At 33.7% G+C, this 15,661-nt stretch overlaps 2 protein-coding genes across 4 annotated transcripts; one reads left to right on the top strand and one right to left on the bottom strand.

Moving 5' to 3' along the window:
- Window positions 1-1,867: 1,867 nt before the first annotated feature.
- LOC110109397 (kinetochore protein NDC80 homolog) lies at window positions 1,868-6,922 on the bottom strand. 2 transcript variants are annotated; one of them, XM_020840459.2, is made up of 5 exons: window positions 6,827-6,922; window positions 5,410-6,632; window positions 4,339-4,585; window positions 2,300-2,446; window positions 1,868-2,212 (listed from the first exon to the last, which is right to left on the bottom strand). In XM_020840459.2, exons 2-5 carry the CDS (start codon window positions 6,567-6,569, stop codon window positions 2,015-2,017), a joined length of 1,752 nt encoding a protein of 583 aa, XP_020696118.1. In that variant the 5' UTR covers window positions 6,570-6,632; window positions 6,827-6,922; the 3' UTR covers window positions 1,868-2,014. The 2 variants fall into 2 exon arrangements, with proteins under 2 accessions (XP_020696118.1, XP_028550507.1); XM_028694674.1 differs by lacking the exon at window positions 1,868-2,212 and adding an exon at window positions 3,523-3,610 and having other exon boundaries at window positions 2,311-2,446.
- Window positions 6,923-9,214: 2,292 nt separating this feature from the next.
- LOC110109406 (protein yippee-like At4g27745) lies at window positions 9,215-11,222 on the top strand. 2 transcript variants are annotated; one of them, XM_020840474.2, is made up of 3 exons: window positions 9,215-9,541; window positions 9,660-9,769; window positions 10,792-11,222. In XM_020840474.2, exons 2-3 carry the CDS (start codon window positions 9,677-9,679, stop codon window positions 11,017-11,019), a joined length of 321 nt encoding a protein of 106 aa, XP_020696133.1. In that variant the 5' UTR covers window positions 9,215-9,541; window positions 9,660-9,676; the 3' UTR covers window positions 11,020-11,222. The 2 variants fall into 2 exon arrangements, with proteins under 2 accessions (XP_020696133.1, XP_020696132.1); XM_020840473.2 differs by having other exon boundaries at window positions 9,217-9,541; window positions 9,655-9,769.
- Window positions 11,223-15,661: the final 4,439 nt, after the last annotated feature.

The following is a 15,661-nucleotide window of genomic DNA, read 5'->3' as shown; positions in this document are numbered from 1 at the left end:
ACACATTGGAACTAAAACAAACTAAGCCTAATAACCATAATAATAATATTAATGATAAAATCAATAAATTACACTAAGACATGACTTTTATTGATAGATTGGACATCACACTAATATAGGAGTCATTAAAAGCTCTTTAGACATTATGAAGTTTGTCCATTTAGCTCACCGAATAAATAGATTGGCTATGATGGGTCTTGCTTTATTTAATATAATATCAAGCCTTTGTCCCACTACGTAGGGTCGGCTACATAAATCCTTTTTTCTTCATTATGTCCGATTAAAAGTCAAATTCTCATTTAAATCTAATAAATAAATATCATTTCTAATATTTTCTAACCAAGTCTTTTTAGGTATATCTATATCTTTCTTAATATAAATCAAACCCAATACATCAACTTTTCTAACCGGGTCATCGGAAGACCTCCTTTTAATATGACCAAACCATCTAAGACGACTCGCTCTAATCTTATCTTCCACTGGGTCTTGCTTTATTTAATAAAAAATGATAATATTTGATAGTAAAAGAACTAGAGAATCGAGAGAATAATGTTTAAACAAAATAATGTTTCTATCATATAACACAGTTTTTTTTTTTAACTAATAAAACTATAAAAGGATCTCTCTGTGAATCATAAACATAGGTGAATCTCATCAAATCACGTAAACACTAATTTTTCAATTTATTTTAGTATCTTCATTATCTGTATATATTTATTCGGTTCGATCATGATCGAACCGGTATTACAAAGACATGAATTTTTCTTAATGTTATATATTATATATATTTTCAATCTACAAATATTAAAAAATTAATAAATTATGAGTTCAAATAAATAAATTATGATATAGTAAGAAGATCTCTCTATGTGAATAATAAATATAGGTGAATCTCATCAAACCACATAAACACTAATTTTTCAATTTATTTTAGTATCTTCATTATCTGTATATATTTATTCGGTTCAATCATGATCGGTATTACAAAGACATGAATTTTACTTAATGTTATATATTATATATATTTTCAACCTACAAATATTAAAAAATTAATAAATTATGAGTTCAAATTAATTAATTATGATATAATTAAACTTCGTGTTCATCATGCTTTATAATGAGAATCGTGCCTTATAGTTTATTTTTATTACTACTAAAAAAATATTAAGATGTTCTGAAAATTATTAGTAGCTCTTGTGGATTATCCATCAATAATATTAGAGATTTTATATACAATTAGGACAATAGACAATGCAATAAAGATAAGAAATCACCATCTTTTATTTTAAATATTGTTAGTTAGAACTAGCTAAAAAAAGTTTGCATTGATGCATGCCTATCACATTAAATGATTATCCACATCAAAATAAACCATCCATAGAGCAAAGATGAAGAGAGTTCAAAATAAGGCTTCATTTATGACCGTTTTCTTTTTAAAAAATAATTTGTACTAGAAAATTATTTTTAAAAATAATAAAAAAATTATCCCAAATAAAATCTAAATAAAATTGGTAAGTATTACATTTGAAGTGATCTATGATACATTTGTCCATAGAACGGATGGTTCATTAGAAACTCAAAATCTCGGATTCGATACTCGAAGTTTTCATTTCAATCTACATCACAAAGTTTTATTGAGACATACATGTCAAGATTGACAATATGACATATAGAAGTTTTGCCATTTTAAATTGATTTTTGAAAAAATGGTCAAACGTGACACGATAATAACACGAGAAAATGAGAATAGTACTATTTATAGGATATCAAACGCTAAAATAGTGAGTACTACGAAATTATTTCAAATAATTTCAAAGGTGCAATACAAGAAAAAAATTCTATCAAACACTAACATTTTCAAAACCTCTGCAAAAAAAATATATTTTATATATATTTTACTTCAAACCAAACATCCCCTAAGCAAAATAACCTTCTCTACATTACAAAGAAAATATAGAACATTTACACAAAAAAGAAAAAGAGTAAAAGTGAATATTCAGAGTTTAAAACAAACCTACTTGATAGAAGCGTCAAAGGATTGCTTCACTTGTTCAGCTATTCCTCTGATCTCTTCTCTGATCCCAGCAATTGTAGATCCCATAAATTCCTTATAATGCGAGACACTATCAATTAATGTATAGAGTTCATGTGCACAAATTTTTGTCTCCTCAGTACTCTCAATGAAAGTCTTTTTCAGCTTTTCTTCAGATTCCTGCAAAGATAATCGATATCTTAGCTCTTTATGGATCAAGTAATTACAGAAATTTTTAGAAAGAGAGATTAGGAAGCTAAATATTACCATTAATAACTCCTGTACATCCCTTTCCATTATTTTTACTTGATCTTCTTTTGATGTTAGCTCCTCTTTTATTTTTTCAATTTCAGACGAGCATGTCAAAGCATGATCTTCAATTTCCTTCTTCAGCAGATCAACCTGATTTTCTACCTTGAATATACATCAAATTTGAGTTTCAATACTACATATAGTCATAATATTATAAAAATGAAGATAACTATTAAGTAAAAATTGATTGCAAAGTTAGAAATTGTAGAACAAACTAATGAGAATCTCTTCTTTTTTTAAATAGAAACTGCGGCTTCTATCATACTAGAAAGCCACTTTGAGAAGCAGGAAGAAAGCTATCCCAAAGGAACCCTAAGAATGAAAAATGGAAAGTTTGGATGTAGAACAAGCAGCAATTATGAAGAATCAATGCTTCATAGAGTCCAACGAACCCACATCTTAATAGGAAAAAAATTGGGTCAACATGAGTTCGAAAGCTTTCAAATTTGCTGTGAAATGGGTGCATTATAAGATTTGATTGGTTAGATATATATTGTACTCATTCCATAGTAAATTCAATCATCATAAATTATCAAATTTAAGTTAGCATATTATGTGCTAGAGGTTCTCCTATCCTTATATGTAGTGCTTGTATGTAAATCAATACACAAGTGCACAATGGATAGCCATTGAATATGCCATTTAGGGTATGATATCAAAGCCTTAAGAAAATAAGTTCAGAATTCGAAACCAATGCATATTGGATATATAGCAAGCAGTTTGTGTAATCAAAAGAGCAACATAAACTTGATGACTAACATAATTAACTCTTTAATAAGAGCAATGGACAAAAAAAAGTCATTTATCTTACAATATTTTCTTGTTCTACTTATTTTATCTGACACCGACCGTGCATGTTTTTCTTGGCATGACGGGAAGGCTAATACTCCTTAAATTTCCCCTAAACGAGAGATGCCGGGATGCCATCGAAATTTTGACTAACGGGAGACTTGATCGCAACATAACACAGAGAACATGACATTAATGAACGAGAGGGAACTAAACCCTAAAAATTGAAAATGAACAATAAAAAATTGAAAATACAAATGATAAATGATAAATGATAATTCAAACCATTCAAATGAAAGTTAATGAACAAGCAAGGGACTTGTGGTGGGAAGTCTTTAAACATGAACAATTTGCAAACAACACCATTTGATTACAAAGAGCATAAGTACCTCATACATGCAACAACAAAAGAATTATCATGCTCAATAGCCGGCTTGTAGATTGTAATTGTGATGCTTGCAAGCAACCATAAAAGACCTGTCATTTACGGATTTTACAAAAAATCATTTGACGGGATTTAAACTAAATATTTTCTGATTCCTACAAAAATCTTGCGACCAAACAACCCCTACTCTATAATTGTGATATTTAGTTTTAGAAAACTCTATAAGAGATTAGAGGAATGTTAAACTACTATCAACTTTTTAAGGCTCTATTTGACACAACGTAAAGCACGTTTTTGTTTTCTTGAATAACAAGAGCAATTTTAGAACAATCAGTTCAACAAGAAGGAAGGTGTTGAAGGAAAGAAATGTCCAAAGCATGAAAGTCAAAAATAACTTTCTTACAATAATAGTTTATGAAGTTCATGAGAAAAACACATTTATGAATATTTTTTATTTAATAAACAATTACTAATTTTATTAATCTATCATATGGTGATTAATATTAAGATACTATATTATAATTGAATGAAATTCATAAAAGGTATTCATAATAATACCATTTATAATCACCTATGATTTTATTTCTCATATATTTACTTTTAAGATTCCCCAACCAATAAACTTCTAGATATTGACATGAAAGGAGTTTGCTCCTAAAATATTTGTCAAGTCATAAATTTTCTTTAAAAATTTGCTGAAAACTAACTCTGAAGCTGCTAGAATCAAGAGATATCATGGAACATAAATAGAAGAATCTCCTGCCTTTAACTTGCATAACCGTGTTGCAAACAGAAAGAAACAAAAAATAACAGAACATACCTCATTGATTTTAGTTTGAATGGCTGTGCAGTAAGCCCTCTTTCCATCGAGCATCATGTCATTCTCCAGCGATTGTTTTTGAAGATTAATTAGTTCCTCCACTTTTGAAACCTTCGATTTATTTGCTTCTTCCATCAGAGAGCTAAGTGCTGGCTTCAGCATAGTTTTGTAATCAGTTCCAATGACCTCAGCCGCAGAAGAAGCCTTAGAATTGATAACATATTGGAAATTATTTCCAATCTTTAATCTGAAAAAAAAAAAAGCAAATTCAAGATGCATATCTCTATTTTTAAAAGTTAGGCATTAGAAATATGGAAGTGAACTAAGGCTTCGTTTGCGACGGTTTTCTTACTGCTTGTTAAAGCAGCTTTCTAATACAAAAATTCAAATTTTTGTGTTAAAAAGCTACTTTAAGGGCATCTCCAACCGAAAATCCCATTTTTCACTCCAAAATGCAAAGAAACTAAAAAATATCGTGATTCATCTCCAGTCGAACTCCATTTTGCACGGTAACAGTCTTCCTCCTCTTTCACGTGTTTATTCCACAAATCCGGTAGAGATAGAAATAGTGTAGGTGAACAGCGGCACGTCAATATTGGCGTCGTACTGTTCACCCGCAACCAAATAGCGGAAGTTTTACCGTTCAGCTGGAGCTCGCGAGCGATGTCATTCATGCATTTGGAGTTCAGTTGAAAAATGCCTAAGAAGCAGGAAAAAAGCCATCCCATATGAAGCCTAAGTGTTAAGACTCACTAATCAATGGTAGCAGTTTCAAACTTCAACACAAATAGTTTGGAAGTAGCTTTATTTCCTTATAATTATTATTATTTCCTTTCATCACAATAGAGACTTCACCGATAACAAACTAAGAAAACAATAAACAGATGCATGCTAGCAAAATCCGTAAACTTACAAACCCAGTCGGCTGAAATAAACATAAGAATATGCCTCAGTGAACTCATCATTGCAGAATTCTATACGCTCCATTGGACGTAACATGTGACAGGTATTTGGTATATAACTTTCTATCCAACTATGTTCAAGAAGGTGCAAACATAATAAAACACTTACTTCCTAATTGCCTGGTTGCATTGCTCTGCCAAAGTCTCGATTTCCCTGAACTTCCTCTCCAATTCAGAGTTAAGCATCCATGCTTTCTCCTCCATCTCATTCCTCCGACTCTCCCCCTCCGCAATATCTCTCTCCACAGCCTGTAATTCCCTCGTCATCCTCTCCACATCTCTCGTGCTCACTGACTGCCCGCGTATCCTTTGTCTCAATCCCTCATTCTCCTCATCCAGCCTCCTTTTCTCCATTTCCCTCGTTTCCAGCTCCCTTTCCCTCTCTGCAAGCTTTTCCCTCTTCTCCTCAATCATCCCAGAAAACTTGTCCACCACATTCTGAAACTTATTGACGTCCTCCAGAAGTGCAGCACGTTCCGCCTCTAGCGCTTCGAGCCGAGAGGGTGCAGCAGCGAGATCCCGCAGCTTGGCCTCGTATTGCGCGACTTCAACCTCAAGGGCTTCAACGTCTTTAACGGCGGAAGCAGCATGCCGCTTAAGTCTGTCGAGGTACTCGGCATCGAGTTCAGCAATAGTGCAATCGTCGCCGGCAAGGAAGAGGGAATAGGCGCGGGTGATGTAGCGATTAATGTCGTAATCGGATACTTGGGGAGAAGTGGGGGACGAGGCAAGGTGATCGGCGACGAGGGCGAGCTGCACGAGCCAGTGGAGGACGGAAAGAACGGATGGCCAAGCGTGAGGGGTGGAGGGGGCCTTGAGGGCAGATTTGCTGAGTTTGACTGGGCAACGGAGGGCGACGAGGAGAGGGGGAAGGTCGCGGGTGAGATCGGAGATGGAGTTGTCGAAGTCGATGCGGGCGAATAGGCCACGAATGGCATCCGTGATGTCACGTGCGGGGGGGAGTGGGGGCTTCAGGTGAACGGGAGGAGACAGTGAGGCGAGGTAGGAGTTGACGGCGCGGAGATAGGAGGCGCGTTCGGAGGGGGTGCTGGCCATAGAGTAGACGGGGCGTCCGGTGACAGAGGAGGGGAGGCTACTACAAAGGCTCGATACGTCGGAGTCACGCCGGCTGCCGGCGCTGATAATGGAGGAGGAGTAGTCTAAGAGGGGTTGCATCGGGGATGAAGACGGCCGAGAGATGTCGCCGGAGGCAGGGACTTTGAGGGATCTCGTCACTCTCTGCGGCGCTCCACCTCTCGATCTTTTCATTGGCTTTGATTTCGCTTCTACAATCCGAAGAGAAATGGACGATTAAGGTTTTTATCTCACTCTCTTTCTTTCGAGTTTTTATTTGGTCCGGTGCAAGGACCTAGAGGAATGTTCAGTTTTGTCTAAAAAAGTGCAAATACCGAGTTTTTTGAAAAAATACCGAGTTTTTCAAAAAACTCGGTATTTGCACTTTTTACCTATTTTTGACTAAAACCGAACCTTTCTCTACATCCAGTGAAAGGACCTAATAATTGCTCCTTTCTTTCTCTCACTCTGTCACTGGTCGATGAGAACAGGAAAATTAGGGTTTTAAACAAACAGGAAGAAATTTTGAATTTTGGGTGCCTCCGCGGCTATGGCCAAGTGAGCCCAAGTCAAACATCTACAACATGGGCCTGGGCCGTACAACAAGAAGGCCAGAGCATAGATGGGCTTGTTTAAAGTTTTGTTTAGTTTTTTCTTACTTTTGTAAAAGATAATTTTAAGAAACATTGGTTCCAAAATGAAGTTTCCTAACTATATAAAAAGCTTTTTCAAAACAGTAGAAAATAAAAAAACGGAGTTATTGGGAACGGAATTTGACGAACCAAACCGTAAAGAAGAAATAAATTTGTCATTTTAAAATGAAATAAGCACAAAAAAGTTCCAATCCAAAGCCTAAAAAGAGTGCGACCATCCCAATGCGTGTCTAGTTTGGCCCATAAATATTCTCAAAAAAATTGCTCAAAATAATTAAGTTCAATGTAAAAAAAAAATCAACTTTAAATAAATTCATTAAAAGGGTATCACAACAAAGAAAAAGTGTAAGATATATATATATATATATATTCTGTTAATTTAGGGTTATTGCATCAATCACTTATTATTTAAAAAAATAAATAAATAAATTTATTAAATTTTTTGAACCTCTATGATAATTTTAATTTCAATGATAAGTATATAGAAGATAGTCATATATTTATTGATAAAATTAATATTTTAAAACCAAAAAAACAATTAAGTATATCCTCCATTTATTCCGTAAGTATAACAATTCATATTTAACCTTGTGAATTGCTCGAGATTTATAGCATTTGGCCAAAGTTTTACTATTATTTTGTTGGCATTGAAGTTGTCGGGCTTTCTAGCACTCTATTAAGGCTTTGTTTGAGATAACTTTTTACTACTTTCTAAACCAATTTTTTAGTACAATATTTCTTGAACTAAAAACTTTTGCGCTAGAAAATTATTTTAGAAAGCAATAAAAAATTGTCTCAAACGAAATCTAATAAAACATTAGAATGCTCCTCTTTATCAAGCATTTAACATTTGGTATAATTCTTAAGCCTTCTTGAGTTTCTCCCAAAAATGAAATTTATGTTCTTAATTTTTTTAAATTCTCATATGAGCAAATTTATTAAAGAAAGCTCTTTATATTTATTCATATCTCTTTAGATCTTCCTCGAATTGAGCAAATTTTAAGAAAACCTTCAACCCTTTAATAACAATTGAATTAGACGTTTGAGCGTCATCATTAACTATGATTTATGATTATTTATGAAATTCCTATCTTCATCCTTAGAAGAGAAAACCTCTATGATGCTAATGGAGGAGGGTGGTCAGTGGTCACTATATTTTATTGACGGTTTACCTCTACAATAGGGAAATTTACATACATACCACTTTATAACATCCTATTTATATATCTAACACCTAAAACTTTAATATTACGTCCATACAACCCTATATTATTTTAATATCAAATATACCACTTATATTTCTTTCTTACCACTCATATATTTCATATCTACCACTCATATTTTGTATGAAAATGAACTATGGGTGGTATTTATGTAATATTAAAGTTTTAGGTGTTAAATATGTAAATAGAATAGTATTAAGTGGTATGTATGTAATTATTTCCTCTTGGAAGGTGATCGAAGTCTCTTTGACTATTTTCCAATTATGATTCTGAAATACAAATAATGAATTGAATGTCTTTTGATTAAATATCACTAACCTTCTACAAAAATCGTCAATTTGTCAGAGATATGGAAGAAAATGTTGCATTTAGGCCTCGTTTGAGACGGCTTAATTTCGCCTTTTCAGTTTTTTTTTGGGGAAAATGATGGACTTTTGAAAAGGCAGATTTTTTTGTTTTTGTTTTTTGTATATGTCACTTCTATAGAAATGATTTTTTTAGATAATTGTATTTTTTGATTGTTTTCGAAAGCTTTATGATATTAACTTCTTTGTTAGAAAATTCCGTTCCCTCAAATAACAGTTTTAAAATTACCAAACCAAGCCTTAAACTTTGTCTAATAATAATTAATCGAGAAGAAAAATCACCTAAGGAAAGAAGGTGCTCGAAAAAAGACAAATCTATCAATTTTTTATTTTTGACGGTCATTTGAATAGGATCATATTGCCTCTTTAAATTTTGAGGTACTTTACTCTAAATAAAATTTATAGGCAAATTTTCTCATTATATGAAATAATGTATAGATCTCTCTAAGTTTAAATGTATAGAGAGATAAACATCCAAATTTGCAAAAAAAAAAAAAAAAAATCGTTAATAATGTACTAAACTAATAAAGTAGTTTTACTTTAAATTAAAGACTTTAATAGATTAATAGACGGTTTCTAGGGGCGCTTCAGTTTTCCCTGCTACCATACAAAAGTCCATCACTTTCAGCCCAATCTTTCTTCTCCTTTATTCTACGCTTCCTTGATTCCCCAATGCGGATTGCCTTCTTATTTAACTTTACTATTTCTTGGAAATTTCTTCCGCCATAGTCGTCGTCTCTTCCTCTTCTTCTTCTTCTCTGTTATTTTACTTTTCATTTCGCTCTCGTTTCATACTTTTCGAGTAGATAACAATCCGTCGGATCCTTTTACATTAGGAAAGTGGATGTAGTATAAATTGGAAGACAAAAGGAAGCATATTTTTCACATTTTTTTCCGCAGTTAGTTGATTATTCTTCCATACTTGTGTAAGTTGCGAGTTCTGCCCTTATGTTTTAGGGTTTTGTTTATGGATTCATTTTTCTGCTAGATTGTTACAGTGGCTTCGAAAGATTTTTGCTTTTGAAAAAAACTGTGACAGGAAAGGGGAAAGCTGAGTGCTGATGGCTGAATTGGTTGGTCCCCGACTGTATAGCTGCTGCAATTGTGGAAATCATGTTTGCCTTCATGATGATATCATTTCCAAAGATTTTCAGGTGAGTTTCTTGATTATGTTCAGAAAGCTATTGGGTGTTTTAGTTTCTAAAATAATCCAAAATTACAGAACTTGCTGCTAAGTGAATCGAAATCAAGGGGTTGTTTTGCTAGAAGTCTGATTTAGTAAATTCTGTAAATTCAGATTTAGCAAATCTTGAGAGGATTAAAGCTTGAACACTGTTAAATGTAGTTAAATATTGATAACTTGTTTGGCTGTTTCTTTTAGTATTTAAGATTTGTGTGAAAGAGATATTCTTAAATGTTAGATCCATTAAATCTGCAATAATATGATTAAATCTGGATTTGTTAAATTAGTGGCATTTAAGTGGCCAAATTCTGTTTGATAGTGTTCAGCCTAAATCTTGCTTATATCCTAATTCCTAACATATAAAATCTGTTGCTACTTGTGCTGCTATGTTCTTTGGTCAATTGGTGTTTTAGTTTTTGATACTAATTTGAATTAGGAACTCATTGCCATCTGTTGCAAAGTTAGCATGCCAATTTAGGGCAAGTTATTATTACTTTTACTTTGTGTATTTGGAAATGTTTTATATCAGGAAATCCTAACAAAAAATTAGTTGGGATGGGTTTCGTTGGGTTTTAAAATTTTTTGATTTGTTCTAAGATAAGTGCAATACATTAGCAATCAATCAATACTTACATTGCTCTCTTCTCTTAGCAAATTCAATGAATTTGAAGCTCATACAACAACAACAACAACAACAACAACATCAAGCCTTTATCCCACTATGTGGGGTCGGCTACATAAATTATTTTTCTTCATTGTGTCCAATGAATTTGAAGCTCATCTTGATAAAAAATTCATCAAGATAGTTTGACCCAATTTTTTTTCTTGTTCTTAATTTCTGCTCTCATAGATTTTTTTTAAGAAGCTAGTAGAAAATATGTTATAGAATTAGAATGGTTAGAAACCTACCATTTGTTTCATGTGAAAAAATTTATTTGTTTTTTCAATTGAGTAATTTTTCTTTATCTTCTTGCTTTTCTAAACTTGCCTTAGGGGAGAAATGGCCGTGCTTTTCTGTTTTCTCATACCATGAACATCGTCGTCGGTCCGAAGGAAGACCGTCAGCTCATGACTGGATTGCATACAGTTGCCGATATTTATTGCTCGGACTGCCGTGAGGTTTTAGGTTGGAAGTATGAAAAAGCTTATGAAGAGTCACAAAAGTACAAGGAAGGTAAGTTCATACTTGAGAAGCCAAAAATTGTAAAAGAGAACTGGTAGCTTTTTAGTGTTTTGGATTGGAAGCAACCCTATTTGTTCAACATGGTTTGTGTCTCCTTCATGGCTTATTTGACCATTTTGTACATATCTGTTGGTTTTGTCCAGTTTAGTACCCAAAGGTTGTGTATTGGATGCTTTTATTTTGTCTGTGAATAAATTACCATCCTTTGAATATTGATATTGCAAATATGGTAATTAATTGATCATAGCCTGCTAAATCAACACATTTCTTTGCATTGTCTTGCATAATTCTATTATTTTGTTGTTTTTAATTATTTTACAAACTATCCAAATTTGCTCAATACATCCACATGCATATACTGTAGTGCTTTCAGTTGCTATATTTCTAGTGAAAGTGTTGTTTGTCAGTCATCAATGGAGCTGAATTGTATCGTGGTGCTAGCTTGATAACATATATTTAGATAACTCTTGAATTGCTTTTTCTGGTGCTATTATGCAATCAAATTGTGAAGATTATGACATTTTTTTAACTTTTGTGAGAGCATTTTGATGTTGATCTTATGTGAACATGAAGCCTAGTTGAGTTGGAACACAGGGATGTAATGCTTTTGTGCTCCTTTTCATTGCTCTTTTTGATAGCCACTGTTGGGCAATAGACATGTTAGAAGGAATTGAACTGAAATATATTTTACTCCATTTCTTTGGTTGAGAAGTTATATAGATAAAGAGTAATTTCATTTATTATTTGATTTGAAGGTGAAATCAAAGATGGAGAATGAAAAAAATTTTCTAGGTGCATATTTACTTAACAAATTGCTCAAAAACATTGCTATATGTCTATCTATTACATTTTAGAAATATAGTTAAGTTTAAGTTGACCGGTTTAATGATAAACAGTGATACCGTTATCAAGTTTTCGGATCAATCTGAATCCGACCCACCTGATTTTACAAACTGGTTGAAATCTCTAACCCGAGGTCGGGTTGATCGGAATCCGAAATTTTCATTTTAGATTTTCAGGTCACATCAAATATTGACACTGCTAAAGATTTATAACATCTAAACTAAGCACATAAGTTTTGATCCTAGAGTAAAAGACAATGGCTTCACGTACCACTAAGAAAGCTTGAAAGCTTGGTTTTGGCTTTACAATCTTGCCGGAAATATATAATCAAATAGACTAGCCTAAGCATTTAAGAAGTTATTTTATTAAAAGTTTCAATGTTATGTAAAGTGTGTTTGATATTTTATCTAAGAATATTAAGTCTTATAATACATCTAAATTTGAAATGGTTAATTTAATAAAAGGAAAAAAAAAAAAGAAACTAAAAACGAATTTAAAAAAGAAAACTAAAATTATAAAGGTTAATTTTTAAAAGATATCATACTATAAATTAAATTAAATTAAATTATAAATGTTAATTTTTTTTATTTTCATTTTTATAATATATATCAAATAAAATCAACTCGAGCTGATGTATCGGGTGGGGGAAACTCGGGTTGTGCATATTATTATCCATCAGGGTGCGCTGGCAAAAGCCGCTATCCTCAATGGTTAATCATATGTGTGATCTAATCTATCCTTCCATTGGCCCGCTTGCGAAGAGAGCGGAGACCTGCGGTCGTCTCGTCTCTCGGGATAGTGCAGACGTGCCCTTCTGCACTATGTTCTCCCACTGAGCGGTGTCCTTTCGGAGGTCCACACCGCTGGTTCAACCGGTGAACCAATCCCGATTTTCTTAAAACACTTGATTTAATTTTTGAATTGTTTAAATAATCAAATAAATTAATAATAAATATTAAGTAATATTTATATTTTAATAAATTAATTTAAAATTAAAATATTTAATTTTTAAATAAAAAATTACAATTAAATATTTCAGATAACTCCGTCACTCATATGAGCTATTAAGATTTTAGTTTTTTTTTTCTCCTCTATTACTTTACTATTTTTTATACTCTACAATTACTTTCCTTTTTTTTATTAAATGGAAAATAAATATATAAGAAAATAATAATAAGAAATCAAATAAAAATTAAATATTATTTAATACTAATAATAAAAGTCTATTGAATTATAGACTATTATATATTTACAGGATATACAAATATATAATAATAATTTTTATTTATTAAAACAATGAAATAATAATAAACACAAGCATTCTAAAATGATCATTAAAGTTTATATATATATATATATATATATATATATTGTTTTAGAAAATTATCTGAATAAATCAATAATTTTCTATTATCTGAATAAATCAATAAAGAAAATGAATGTGAAAGATGATGAAAGTGTAAAAACTTTAATGATGACTTAGTGGCATATTATTGTTGCGTCCTGGAATATTCGCGGCGGTAGAGAAATATTTAGTTTAACGTCTTAGCATTGTACGAAGATCCAGCACACAAGCAGATAAAGTGAGAAGAGGAACTGTAGCCATTTCATAGAGATCACCAGAGTTTTTTACGTGGAAACCCCCTGAAAGGGGAAAACCACGGGGCCGGCCAGTTTTGAATAACATCCACTAGTATATTTGTAGTCGAATTACAAATTGATGGCCACTTCCTTAGTGGAGAAGGCTTGGATTGATGATACAGCAACATGTCTCCACATATAGTAAGTTGCCCACCTTAATCGGTAGGAGTTACATATACGGTTTGTTTTTGTTGGCGAAAGGACCGTAGCTCCGGCAGAGAGACCCGTGGTCAGGACAGGAAGACCGGGGTCAGAAAGGACCGTTGTCTGTTGATGCACGGTCGGAAGGAACCAAAATGGCGACGAAGGCCATGGAAAGGACCGAGCAATAGGGAATGTGGGTCTTGAAGAACGTTGTCTAGGCTGATGGAGTCGGACGGACCTAAGATAGTGAATGGAGGCCTGACAAGAGACAGTAAGGCACGGAGAGAGATAAGGAGTACTAAGGTGTTAGAACTAAAAAATAATAAACAAAAACAACCCAGTGTCACTTGGAGATCGAGATCGCTCGCACAATGGTCTAGTCTTGAGACTAGCCGACCGATCGGGCTACTTAAGGCAGAGACGTTCAGGTCTTAAACGGACAGGGTCTTTCAGCAGCACGGTCGGAGACTTAACGTCGGGCCTTGAACAAGACGTCGGGTCTTTGGCAGGAAGTAGGGACTGAGTGTCAGGCCTTGAACAGACGTCGGGTCTTTGGTGAGGAGGCTGTCTTGGACAGGACGTCGGGATGAACGTCGGGTCTTAGGCGGTGGTCCGGCGAGGTTTTGTGGTGGTCCGACGAGATTCCTGATCGCGGTGGTCCGGCGAGGTTCTGCGGTGGTCCGGCGGTGCTGGCTGTCGAGGAAACTCCTTCCTTCTCTTCTCTTCTTCTCTCTCTTGTTTCGGCCCCCTTTATGAGAAAATGAGGGCTCTATTATAGATTTTCTTGGAGTGGCATGGCCCGTAAATAGGCATGAGATCAGGGCGAATAGAGAGTGGTCCAATGGAACGGCCGATATCGAATCCTTTGATCATGCAACCGTTCGTTGGGCATTTGAAGCCTTAATGATGTCAGAATTTCTGCGATCTTGGGCTCATTGGATTCGTCTCGTCGAGCATGTTCGATTCGAGTATAGAGCTCGTCAAAATCGGAGACCGTTTGGTAACTCAAATTGCAGACTGAACCTTCCAACAGCGCTCTGGAGCCCTTGATTCGGACTCATTTGGGCTCGGATTGGGTTGATCTTCGGTGTCGTTTTGGTTCGTATTTCCGAGACGCTCAGTTTGACTGTTAAGCTCGCTAGAAATCAGAGTTGGGTTGCGCCCCGAAAATTAATTTTTGTAGTTCCAACTAGCTTTTGCCTCGAGAATCGTGCCAGATCAAGCTAATTTTTGTTGATGCCGTATCATTATAAATGAGATTACTAAAGAAAATGAAATTCATGGATTATATATGATTGTTCATTCAAATTTATTTGTTCTGAGCATATTCAAAACATAAAATAAAACAAAGCATAATTATTAATTGTTTCATTTCAAAAATCAATAAGAATATATAAAGGGACATAGAATTTAGTTGTAAATGATCAAAATTTTTGAATTCTGGCTTTCAGAAATCAATAAGAAATTAAAAAAAAAAACTATAGTATCTTAGTTGTAAGATGATCAAAATCGTTGAAAATTAGCGACCTATTAATGAAAATTAAAGAAAAATTTATTTTATTATATATAAATGGACCATCAAAGTGTTACATAATTAAAATGAGTATATCCATTCAGTGATACAAATTGGTTAGATGGCATACATTTCTTTCACATGTTTCCATATATATATCAAACAATAGATAAGAGAAAGAGTTTTGCATTTTGTATTTTGAATTTTCATTAAATAGTGAACCTATATCGGTAGAATATAGATTCGAGGAATGTGAGCAATCTTGTGCGATCGGAGCCTCCTCCTCTGATAGCGCTATATACCTGATGACCTCCCGACAAATTTCTAGACGTTTCAACGAGGGAGGAAGGTTCGGTAATTCCCGAAGCATAGATACTCTATTAAAAATGTAGAGCTGAAGTGAAATAAGCTTTCAAGGAGAAGGCGAGACTGAGGATTTGAGATATTGAAAATTGCAGCTCAGAGGTGAACTACTTTCAGAAACACTGCTCCGCCTCATTGGAAATGGAAACTCATCATTATGCGAAATAATCAGCTTG

Source organism: Dendrobium catenatum, unplaced genomic scaffold (assembly GCF_001605985.2).
Source record: "Dendrobium catenatum unplaced genomic scaffold, ASM160598v2 fragScaff_scaffold_537, whole genome shotgun sequence".
NCBI lineage: Eukaryota > Viridiplantae > Streptophyta > Magnoliopsida > Asparagales > Orchidaceae > Dendrobium > Dendrobium catenatum.
Note: the sequence above shows the minus strand (reverse complement) of the source record. Positions and strands in the feature narration are given on the sequence as shown.